At 33.2% G+C, this 12,816-nt stretch overlaps 1 protein-coding gene across 1 annotated transcript in view; it reads left to right on the top strand.

The window, feature by feature from the left end:
- LOC127277616 (sialin) overlaps positions 1–12,816 on the top strand; it is a 26,436-nt gene extending 13,620 nt beyond the window's left edge. Inside the window, exons 7-8 of the mRNA XM_051298899.1 lie at positions 8,938–9,312; positions 12,307–12,816. Coding sequence (XP_051154856.1) covers positions 8,938–9,312; positions 12,307–12,543 — 612 coding nt within the window. The 3' untranslated portion in view covers positions 12,544–12,816. The remainder of the gene's footprint in view (positions 1–8,937; positions 9,313–12,306) is intronic.

Here is a 12,816-nt window from a genome sequence, read left to right as displayed (position 1 = left end):
CGAAATTTTTTCCGAACTTAATTTGAGTGTCTCAGCATCCGCTGGACCAATCAAAAAGTCCGCCATACATTTTTTGTTCGGAACTTTTTGACTATTTTATTAGTGGTATTCCGGAACGATTATCTAGCAAATTTAATTTTTCGAAATTTTTTCCGAACTTAATTTGAGTGTATCTCAGCAATTATCTAGAAATTTTAATTTTTCGAAATTTTTTATAAATTTATTTGAGTGTAGCTCAGCATCCACTGGACCAATCAAAAAGTGAGCCATACATTTTTAGTTCGGAACTTTTTGACTATTTTTTTGTCGGTATTCCGGAACGATTATCTAGCAAATTTAATTTTTCGAAATTTTTTCCGAACTTAATTTGAGTGTGTCTCAGCATCCGCTGTACCAATCAAAAAGTGCGCCATACATTTTTTGTTCAGAACTTTTTCCCTATTTTACGGGTGGTATTCCGGAGCAGTTATCTCGCAAATTTAATTTTTCGAAATTTTTTCCGAAATTAATTTGAGTGTGTCTCAGCATCCGCTGGACCAATCAAAAAGTGCGCCATACATTTTTTGTTCGAGACTTTTTCCCTATTTTATTGGCGGTATTCCGGAACGATTATGTCGCAAATTTAATTTTTCGAAAATTTTTCCAAATATGTTTTCTAGTGTAGCTCAGCATCCGCTGGACCTATCAAAAAGTGCGCCATACATTTTTTGTTCGCTACTTTTTGCTAAAGATTTTGGCGGTATTCCCGAACGATTATCTCGAAAATTTAATTTTTCAAAAATTTTTCCAAATTTGTTTTCTAGTGTAGCTCATCATCCGCTGGACCAATCAGAAAGTGCGCCATACATTTTTTGTTCGCTACTTTTTGCTAAAGACTTTGGCGGTATTCCCGAACAATTATCTAGAAATTTTAATTTTTCGAAATTTTTTCATAAATTTATTTGACTGTAGCTCAGCATCCACTGGACCAATCTAAAAGTGCACCATACATTTTTTGTTCGAAACTTTTTCCCTATTTTATTGGCGCTATTCCGGAACGATTATCTAGCAAATTTAATTTTTCGAAATTTTTTCCGAACTTAATTTGAGTGTGTCTCAGCATCCGCTGGACCAATCAAAAAGTCCGCCATACATTTTTTGTTCGGAACTTTTTGACTATTTTATTAGTGGTATTCCGGAACGATTATCTAGCAAATTTAATTTTTCCAAATTTTTTCCGAACTTAATTTGAGTGTGTCTCAGCATCCGCTGGACCAATCAAAAAGTGCACCATACTTTTTTTGTTCAAGACTTTTTGCTCAATTTTTTGACATTATTCCTGAGTCATTATCAGGCAAATTTTTTTTTTCGAAAATTTTTTCCCAGTTTTAGTGAGTGTAGCTCAGCATCCGCTGGACCAATCAAAAAGTGCGCCATACATTTTTTGTTCGAGACTTTTTGCTCAATTTTTTGGCATTATTCCCGAGTCATTATCTGACAAAATTTTTTTTTCGAAAATTTTTTCCCAGTTTTAGTGAGTATAGCTCAGCATCCGCTGGACCAATCAAAAAGTGCACCATACATTTTTTGTTCGAGACTTTTTGCTCAATTTTTTGGCATTATTCCTGAGTCATTATCAGGCAAATTTTTTTTTTCGAAAATTTTTTCCCAGTTTTAGTGAGTGTAGCTCAGCATCCGCTGGACCTATCAAAAAGTGCGCCATTCATTTTTTTGTTCGCTACTTTTTGCTAAAGACTATGGCGGTATTCCCGAACGATTATCTCGAAAATTTAATTTTTCGAAAATTTTTCCAAATTTGTTTTCTAGTGTAGCTCATCATCCGCTGGACCAATCAGAAAGTGCGCTATTCATTTTTTGTTCGAGACTTTTTGCTCAATTTTTTGGCATTATTCCCGAGTCATTATCTGGCAAATTTTTTTTTCGAAAATTTTTTACCAGTTTTAGTGAGTGTAGCTCAGCATCCGCTGGACCAATCAAGAAGTGCGCCATACATTTTTTGTTCGAGACTTTTTGCTCAATTTTTTGGCATTATTCCCGAATCATTATCTGGCAAATTTTTTTTTTCGAAAATTTTTTCCCAGTTTTAGTGAGTATAGCTCAGCATCCGCTGGACCAATCAAAAAGTGCACCATACTTTTTTTGTTCAAGACTTTTTGCTCCATTTTTTGACATTATTCCTGAGTCATTATCAGGCAAATTTTTTTTTTCGAAAATTTTTTCCCAGTTTTAGTGAGTGTAGCTCAGCATCCGCTGGACCAATCTAAAAGTGCGCCATACATTTTTTGTTCGAAACTTTTTCCCTATTTTATTGGCGCTATTCCGGAACGATTATCTAGCAAATTTAATTTTTCGAAATTTTTTCCGAACTTAATTTGAGTGTGTCTCAGCATCCGCTGGACCAATCAAAAAGTCCGCCATACATTTTTTGTTCGGAACTTTTTGACTATTTTATTAGTGGTATTCCGGAACGATTATCTAGCAAATTTAATTTTTCGAAATTTTTTCCGAACTTAATTTGAGTGTGTCTTAGCATCCGCTGGACCAATCAAAAAGTGCGCCATACATTTTTTGTTCGCTACTTTTTGCTAAAGATTTTGGCGGTATTCCCGAACGATTATCTCAAAAATTTAATTTTTCAAAAATTTTTCCAAATTTGTTTTCTAGTGTAGCTCATCATCCGCTGGACCAATCAGAAAGTGCGCCATACATTTTTTGTTCGCTACTTTTTGCTAAAGACTTTGGCGGTATTCCCGAACAATTATCTAGAAATTTTAATTTTTCGAAATTTTTTTATAAATTTATTTGACTGTAGCTCAGCATCCACTGGACCAATCTAAAAGTGCACCATACATTTTTTGTTCGAAACTTTTTCCCTATTTTATTGGCGCTATTCCGGAACGATTATCTAGCAAATTTAATTTTTCGAAATTTTTTCCGAACTTAATTTGAGTGTCTCAGCATCCGCTGGACTAATCAAAAAGTCCGCCATACATTTTTTGTTCGGAACTTTTTGACTATTTTATTAGTGGTATTCCGGAACGATTATCTAGCAAATTTAATTTTTCGAAATTTTTTCCGAACTTAATTTGAGTGTATCTCAGCAATTATCTAGAAATTTTAATTTTTCGAAATTTTTTATAAATTTATTTGAGTGTAGCTCAGCATCCACTGGACCAATCAAAAAGTGAGCCATACATTTTTAGTTCGGAACTTTTTGACTATTTTTTTGTCGGTATTCCGGAACGATTATCTAGCAAATTTAATTTTTCGAAATTTTTTCCGAACTTAATTTGAGTGTGTCTCAGCATCCGCTGTACCAATCAAAAAGTGCGCCATACATTTTTAGTTCGGAACTTTTTGACTATTTTTTTGTCGGTATTCCCGAATGATTATCTCACAAATTTAATTTTTCGAAAATTTTTCCCACTTTTTTTGAGTGTAGCTCAGCATCCGCTGGACCAATCAAAAAGTGAGCCATACATTTTTAGTTCGGAACTTTTTGACTATTTTTTTGTCGGTATTCCGGAACGATTATCTAGCAAATTTAATTTTTCGAAATTTTTTCCGAACTTAATTTGAGTGTGTCTCAGCATCCGCTGTACCAATCAAAAAGTGCGCCATACATTTTTTGTTCAGAACTTTTTCCCTATTTTACGGGTGGTATTCCGGAGCAGTTATCTCGCAAATTTAATTTTTCGAAATTTTTTCCGAAATTAATTTGAGTGTGTATCAGCATCCGCTGGACCAATCAAAAAGTGCGCCATACATTTTTAGTTCGGAACTTTTTGACTATTTTTTTGTCGGTATTCCCGAATGATTATCTCACAAATTTAATTTTTCGAAAATTTTTCCCACTTTTTTTGAGTGTAGCTCAGCATCCGCTGGACCAATCAAAAAGTGCGCCATACATTTTTTGTTCGAGACTTTTTGCTCAATTTTTTGGCATTATTCCCGAATCATTATCTGGCAAATTTTTTTTTTCGAAAATTTTTTCCCAGTTTTAGTGAGTATAGTTCAGCATCCGCTGGACCAATCAAAAAGTGCGCCATACATTTTTAGTTCGGAACTTTTTGACTATTTTTTTGTCGGTATTCCCGAATGATTATCTCACAAATTTAATTTTTCGAAAATTTTTCCCACTTTTTTTGAGTGTAGCTCAGCATCCGCTGGACCAATCTAAAAGTGCGCCATACATTTTTTGTTCGAAACTTTTTCCCTATTTTATTGGCGCTATTCCGGAACGATTATCTAGCAAATTTAATTTTTCGAAATTTTTTCCGAACTTAATTTGAGTGTATCTCAGCATCCGCTGGACCAATCAAAAAGTGCGCCATACATTTTTTGTTCGAGACTTTTTGCTCAATTTTTTGGCATTATTCCCGGGTCATTATCTGGCAAATTTTTTTTTTCGAAAATTTTTTCCCAGTTTTAGTGAGTGTAGCTCAGCATCCGCTGGACCAATCTAAAAGTGCGCCATACATTTTTTGTTCGAAACTTTTTCCCTATTTTATTGGCGCTATTCCGGAACGATTATCTAGCAAATTTAATTTTTCGAAATTTTTTCCGAACTTAATTTGAGTGTGTCTCAGCATCCGCTGGACCAATCAAAAAGTCCGCCATACATTTTTTGTTCGGAACTTTTTGACTATTTTATTAGTGGTATTCCGGAGAAGTTATCTTGCAAATTTAATTTTTCGAAATTTTTTCCGAACTTAATTTGAGTGTATCTCAGCATCCGCTGGACCAATCAAAAAGTGCGCCATACATTTTTTGTTCGAGACTTTTTCCCTATTTTACGGGTGGTATTCCGGAGCAGTTATCTCGCAAATTTAATTTTTCGAAATTTTTTCCGAAATTAATTTGAGTGTGTCTCAGCATCCGCTGGACCAATCAAAAAGTGCGCCATACATTTTTAGTTCGGAACTTTTTGACTATTTTTTTGTCGGTATTCCCGAATGATTATCTCACAAATTTAATTTTTCGAAAATTTTTCCCACTTTTTTTGAGTGTATCTCAGCATCCGCTGGACCAATCAAAAAGTGCGCCATACATTTTTTGTTCGAGACTTTTTGCTCAATTTTTTGGCATTATTCCCGGGTCATTATCTGGCAAATTTTTTTTTTCGAAAATTTTTTCCCAGTTTTAGTGAGTATAGTTCAGCATCCGCTGGACCAATCAAAAAGTGCGCCATACATTTTTAGTTCGGAACTTTTTGACTATTTTTTTGTCGGTATTCCCGAATGATTATCTCACAAATTTAATTTTTCGAAATTTTTTCCGAACTTAATTTGAGTGTGTCTCAGCATCCGCTGGACCAATCAAAAAGTCCGCCATACATTTTTTGTTCGGAACTTTTTGACTATTTTATTAGTGGTATTCCGGAGAAGTTATCTTGCAAATTTAATTTTTCGAAATTTTTTCCGAACTTAATTTGAGTGTATCTCAGCATCCGCTGGACCAATCAAAAAGTGCGCCATACATTTTTTGTTCGAGACTTTTTCCCTATTTTACGGGTGGTATTCCGGAGCAGTTATCTCGCAAATTTAATTTTTCGAAATTTTTTCCGAAATTAATTTGAGTGTGTCTCAGCATCCGCTGGACCAATCAAAAAGTGCGCCATACATTTTTAGTTCGGAACTTTTTGACTATTTTTTTGTCGGTATTCCCGAATGATTATCTCACAAATTTAATTTTTCGAAAATTTTTCCCACTTTTTTTGAGTGTAGCTCAGCATCCGCTGGACCAATCAAAAAGTGCGCCATACATTTTTTGTTCGAGACTTTTTGCTCAATTTTTTGGCATTATTCCCGAATCATTATCTGGCAAATTTTTTTTTTCGAAAATTTTTTCCCAGTTTTAGTGAGTATAGTTCAGCATCCGCTGGACCAATCAAAAAGTGCGCCATACATTTTTAGTTCGGAACTTTTTGACTATTTTTTTGTCGGTATTCCCGAATGATTATCTCACAAATTTAATTTTTCGAAAATTTTTCCCACTTTTTTTGAGTGTAGCTCAGCATCCGCTGGACCAATCTAAAAGTGCGCCATACATTTTTTGTTCGAAACTTTTTCCCTATTTTATTGGCGCTATTCCGGAACGATTATCTAGCAAATTTAATTTTTCGAAATTTTTTCCGAACTTAATTTGAGTGTATCTCAGCATCCGCTGGACCAATCAAAAAGTGCGCCATACATTTTTTGTTCGAGACTTTTTGCTCAATTTTTTGGCATTATTCCCGGGTCATTATCTGGCAAATTTTTTTTTTCGAAAATTTTTTCCCAGTTTTAGTGAGTGTAGCTCAGCATCCGCTGGACCAATCTAAAAGTGCGCCATACATTTTTTGTTCGAAACTTTTTCCCTATTTTATTGGCGCTATTCCGGAACGATTATCTAGCAAATTTAATTTTTCGAAATTTTTTCCGAACTTAATTTGAGTGTGTCTCAGCATCCGCTGGACCAATCAAAAAGTCCGCCATACATTTTTTGTTCGGAACTTTTTGACTATTTTATTAGTGGTATTCCGGAGAAGTTATCTTGCAAATTTAATTTTTCGAAATTTTTTCCGAACTTAATTTGAGTGTATCTCAGCATCCGCTGGACCAATCAAAAAGTGCGCCATACATTTTTTGTTCGAGACTTTTTGCTCAATTTTTTGGCATTATTCCCGAGTCATTATCTGGCAAATTTTTTTTTTCGAAAATTTTTTACCAGTTTTAGTGAGTGTAGCTCAGCATCCGCTGGACCAATCAAGAAGTGCGCCATACATTTTTTGTTCGAGACTTTTTGCTCAATTTTTTGGCATTATTCCCGAATCATTATCTGGCAAATTTTTTTTTTCGAAAATTTTTTCCCAGTTTTAGTGAGTGTAGCTCAGCATCCGCTGGACCAATCTAAAAGTGCGCCATACATTTTTTGTTCGAAACTTTTTCCCTATTTTATTGGCGCTATTCCGGAACGATTATCTAGCAAATTTAATTTTTCGAAATTTTTTCCGAACTTAATTTGAGTGTGTCTCAGCATCCGCTGGACCAATCAAAAAGTCCGCCATACATTTTTTGTTCGGAACTTTTTGCTAAAGATTTTGGCGGTATTCCCGAACGATTATCTCGAAAATTTAATTTTTCAAAAATTTTTCCAAATTTGTTTTCTAGTGTAGCTCATCATCCGCTGGACCAATCAGAAAGTGCGCCATACATTTTTTGTTCGCTACTTTTTGCTAAAGACTTTGGCGGTATTCCCGAACAATTATCTAGAAATTTTAATTTTTCGAAATTTTTTCATAAATTTATTTGACTGTAGCTCAGCATCCACTGGACCAATCTGAAAGTGCACCATACATTTTTTGTTCGAAACTTTTTCCCTATTTTATTGGCGCTATTCCGGAACGATTATCTAGCAAATTTAATTTTTCGAAATTTTTTCCGAACTTAATTTGAGTGTCTCAGCATCCGCTGGACCAATCAAAAAGTCCGCCATACATTTTTTGTTCGGAACTTTTCGACTATTTCATTAGTGGTATTCCGGAACGATTATCTAGCAAATTTAATTTTTCGAAATTTTTTCCGAACTTAATTTGAGTGTATCTCAGCAATTATCTAGAAATTTTAATTTTTCGAAATTTTTTATAAATTTATTTGAGTGTAGCTCAGCATCCACTGGACAAATCAAAAAGTGAGCCATACATTTTTAGTTCGGAACTTTTTGACTATTTTTTTGTCGGTATTCCGGAACGATTATCTAGCAAATTTAATTTTTCGAAATTTTTTCCGAACTTAATTTGAGTGTGTCTCAGCATCCGCTGTACCAATCAAAAAGTGCGCCATACATTTTTTGTTCAGAACTTTTTCCCTATTTTACGGGTGGTATTCCGGAGCAGTTATCTCGCAAATTTAATTTTTCGAAATTTTTTCCGAAATTAATTTGAGTGTGTCTCAGCATCCGCTGGACCAATCAAAAAGTGCGCCATACATTTTTAGTTCGGAACTTTTTGACTATTTTTTTGTCGGTATTCCCGAATGATTATCTCACAAATTTAATTTTTCGAAAATTTTTCCCACTTTTTTTGAGTGTAGCTCAGCATCCGCTGGACCAATCTAAATGTGCGCTATACATTTTTGATTCAGAACTTTTTTCTAACTTCTTTGGCGGTTCTCCCGAACAATTATCTCGCGAATTGAATTTTTCGAAAATTTTTTCAAAATAGTTTTAAGTGTAGCAACCAGACTTCTTGCCGGGATGCCGAAGAATTCAAAAAATCACAGAATTTATTTAGACTTATAAAATAATACATTTTTTGACTAATTAGGCATTTTACCTTGTGACGTCAGTGGCTGATGACGTTGAAGCCTGGAGGGACAACAAACGAAAAAAACAATGAAGAACTGTCAAACAAGTGATTTTGAGGTTAAGTTTTTGAAGTTTTTAACGTTACCAACTGTAGATGGACTTTAGTAAAATTATTTGTTGTTCCTCCAGGCTTCCAGCTGATCGAGCAGCCATATATGAATGTGAAATACCAAATATTTCTGTTTAACGAATGAAAGATTTGCTTTTAATAAAAAATTATTGAAAAAATTTAAGGATAGGAAAAAGAAGAGTGCTGCCACCTACCTTCTAAAAAGCGCGGTTCTTTTGATTTTATCTACAAATGTTACTAATAAACTGTAATAGATTGATAGTAATAAAAACATTAATTTTTTATAATTATTCAACATTAATCATCATAAAAGCATAGATCTTGTTGTTTCAATCATTTAACTATATATTTCATCATTTTTTATATATTTGAGACAAAATTTCAATCTCAACCTCGTGTTCCACGAATGCTCCGACAATGTCGTGGAGCATTCGCATCATATAATCCGCCAGGGTCATATGTATGATAATTATAATAGATTCCTTACCATTGCGTAATAATATATTATTGATTCTTTTTAGACTGGTGTATTATCTGGACTTCCACATGTATTGAGAATGCTTTTTTCATATATGTTTGGAATTTTGAGCGATTGGCTTTTAAAAACGAAACGTTTAAGTCTGACGGATGTTCGAAAATTGGCAACGTTTATGTGCACAATTTTTCAGGGCATTCTAACATTAGGACTTGGTTCAAGTGGTTGTCATTCGAATTTGGCGATTATTTTCATGATGGCAGGAACTGCAGTTAATGGTGCCGTGTCTTCGGGAACTTTAGCAGTTTTTGTTGATCTCAGCTCAAATTATGCCAGTGTTATTCTTGGATTTTGTAATTTAATTGCTGCGTCTTCTGGTTTTCTTTCGCCTCTACTCGTTGGATTGTTGACTACCAACAATGTAAGTTCTTCTGTCTTACTGATTCATTTTTGTCTCACTTTTTAAAAATTTCGAAATTCATTTATTATTAGAAATTTTCATTTTTGTCCCAAATTTCATTGAACCAATTTGTAATTTCTTTTTATTTCATCTTTTCAAAAGTTTTGACGAATACATACTTATATATGCGTAAAGGTGCTTATATACCTCAAATTTCGATCAGATGAACATTATTTCTGGACCGTGAAAATGCGTGAAAAGTCATTTTCACGGCAGGTATTTTTGAATTGTTTTAAACAAAAAATGTTTTTTTAAGAAATATAATATTAAATAATTGTTTTAATATGTAAGAACACTTTAAAATAGTGATAGAGAGATGATTTGATTAAAAAATTTAGCAAATTTTGCTTTAAAACGTTTTCTGCTACAAGAAAGTGTAAAATGACGATGTTTGTGAAACGGTTTGTACAGTGCTTCTTCCTTGTGAGTGTCTCTCAGAGTTTTGTTTATGTTATGTCGTTTCTTTTTAACTTGTAATAAATAATGAGTGCTGAAAATAAATCGGTAAGTTGAAATGTTTATCAAATAAATTTAAATTCTACTAATTGTTTCGAATAACTGAAAGAAACATATACACATGTACACTGTACAAACCATTTCACAAACATCGTCATTTTACACTTTCTTGTAGCAGAAACGTTTTAAAGCAAAATTTGCTATATTTTTTAATCAAATCATTTTTCTATCACTATTTTAAAGTGTTCTTACATATTAAAACAATTATTTAATATTATATTTCTTAAAAAAACATTTTTTGTTTAAAACAATTCAAAAATACCCGCCGTGAAAATGACTTTTCACGCATTTTCACGGTCCAGAAATAATGTTCATCTGATCGAAATTTGAGGTATATAAGCACCTTAAGGTGTAGAAAATAGAAAAATGAAGGTGTTTCTACAACATTGCATTTTGCTCTCCATTAATACTAATATTTTATACTAAGTTAATTAATTAATTTAATTTTCGACAACTGAAGCACACACAAGAAAAACATGTGTAGAAAAATGCACAGCAAGTAGTGTAGTACACAGATTGCAAATTATTGTAGAAGCACCTTTATAATGAGAGATGTAAATTTACAAGTCGAAACTGTGAATGATGAAGCATTTACAACTTTAGTAGAAAAAAAATTTTTCTTTGATTTTCCGGAATGCAAAAATCTGATTGGTTGTCCATTATCAATCAGATTGTGAACAACCAATCAGGTTTGTGTATTGCGGAAAATGCAAAATAAAAAATTTTTTTTACCAAAGGTGTAAATGCCCCATGAAGGCCTACGCAAAATAACGTCCGGTTAAGGCCTGAGCAAAATAGAAACGTAACCGGAATCGTAATCGCAAAAGCAACCGGAAGAATGAGTTAGAGAAGGATAGACATATTGTTTGTCCTTCTCTAACTCATTATTTCGGTTGCGTTTACGGTTACGTTTCTATTCTGTGTTGGCTTTAACCGGAGTCATTCTGCTTAGGTCTTTAAGGCCAGGTGCAACTCGTCATATTTGACTAATTATATGAATAATATTAATAATTATAATAATAAAATGAAAATTACACTGAAACAACAATTTTCTCAAGGTTACGAAAAAAAACCATTTGAGTAGGGGAATATTGTCAGGGTTGGACACTGTTTTGGTTTTTTTGTTTATAAATATTTTGTTTAGATAAATTCAGTCAATCGTGGTATATGCGTGGAAAGATCTACAAAAGAGGAACACTTTTGCTGTGGACCGTAAATTGATTGGTCCAAAATTAAAAAAGTTATAAACATTAAAAAAAAAAAATCTAGTCAGGGTTGGACTTTTCAGTCAGGGTTGGACACTTTTTGAAAATCGAAACGCATTATTGGTAAAAACGTAAAATAACATTTGTAATGTTTTTTATTCTTATATTTTTTCATGTTTATCTTTACTTATTGTTTACAAATTGTAAAGCATCATGGGTTTAAAAAAGTCTAATATCTTTGGCACAATTTTGCACTGAAATATCAATAAAATAAAATTTATAAATTGTGTCAAATTCATAATTAATATGGGTGTCCAACCCTAACTAGAAGCATCATTTTCGAATTGTGCTAACCATAACCAGACATGTGTCGCGATTCGATTTTTCACTTTTTTTCTTCTTAAATTATGTACCCCACAATACATTCAATAAGCTTACCTTGCCGAATTCTTGCTTTTTTTACACATTTTTTAGGTTTATTCACAAGTCAAACAAAACTTTTTTTGTCTCTTCAATTGCACCGAAGTCACAGGAGACGCTACTTTTAATTCTCCAAAAATGTAATGCCACAAAAAGTTAGGTTACACTACTAGAAAATTCGTCACGTACGCACACAGGTGGCGCTAGTGTTCTTATATAAAAAAAGCCAAGTGTCCAACCCTGACACTATTCCCCTATATCTGAGGCACGGACGTTATGAACCTAGGTGGGAGAAAGAGTTGAGCGATTGGACGGTCACATCTTGGAAAGGGTAAAATTCTAAAATTATACCCCCACCAGAGGACAGAGACTAGGTCTTTTACCCCTTCCCACCTAGTTTCTCAACGTCCGTGCCTCAGATATACTCAAATAATATTATTCATATTATTAGTCATATACAGTGTCAGGCTGTAGTTTTATATATGAATTTTCCATTTTCACATAGAGAAAGAACAATTTTTATTTTCTATTTAAAAAAAGGCTGTCGCAAATTTGTCAATAATTACGTACATTTTCATGTTTGTTTACATTTGACGAGTTGTACCTGGCCTTAAGGTGGTTCTACAATAAGTGCAGATGGCAATTGCAAGTCTAAAAAAAACTACAAGTGCAAGAGAGATTGCTAGACTATCTATCTTTCTTGCAATCATGGTTGTCTTGGACTTTCACTTGCCTTTTGCACCTGTATTGTAGAACCTTCTTTAGGCAAAAGTTTTTGTGCACAAAACATAACTCCTAAATGATAATTTTTCAGCAAACCGTTGACAGTTGGCGTATTGTTTTCTCAATTTCGTCAATTCTTCTTCTTGTCAGTGGGTTTATATTTATGCTTTTCGGTACATCTGAAGAACAATCATGGAACAATAAAACTAACGAAGATTTAAATATTGTGAAAATTGACGAAATGCAAACTCTATGTGAAAAGTCTGTTACGAAAGACGAAATTCATGAGAAAATACAATTACCAAAAATTAATGAAGAACAGACGTGATGAAAATTATATATTAATTGGGAAAATTTTATTTTTACAGCTAAATGTGAATTATATTTTGTAAATATTACCAAAGAATATAGTAACGAGCATTTCAAGTTTAAAAAAAAATAATAATCTTCGTTTGTCGAAAATCGATACTGTTTTAATTTGTTGATAATTTCATTGTTTTGTTTTATAGGTTTTGAGCATAGGCATAATAATTGTAAATAATGCAAATTATTGTTTCTGTATAAAATTACTCGATATTTAAATATAATTTTTTTCACTTGA

This window comes from Leptopilina boulardi, unplaced genomic scaffold (genome assembly GCF_019393585.1).
Source record: "Leptopilina boulardi isolate dan_hultmark-lab unplaced genomic scaffold, ZJU_Lbou_2.1 LbouV2_172, whole genome shotgun sequence".
Lineage (NCBI taxonomy): Eukaryota > Metazoa > Arthropoda > Insecta > Hymenoptera > Figitidae > Leptopilina > Leptopilina boulardi.
This window is presented reverse-complemented; position numbering and strand designations above follow the sequence as displayed.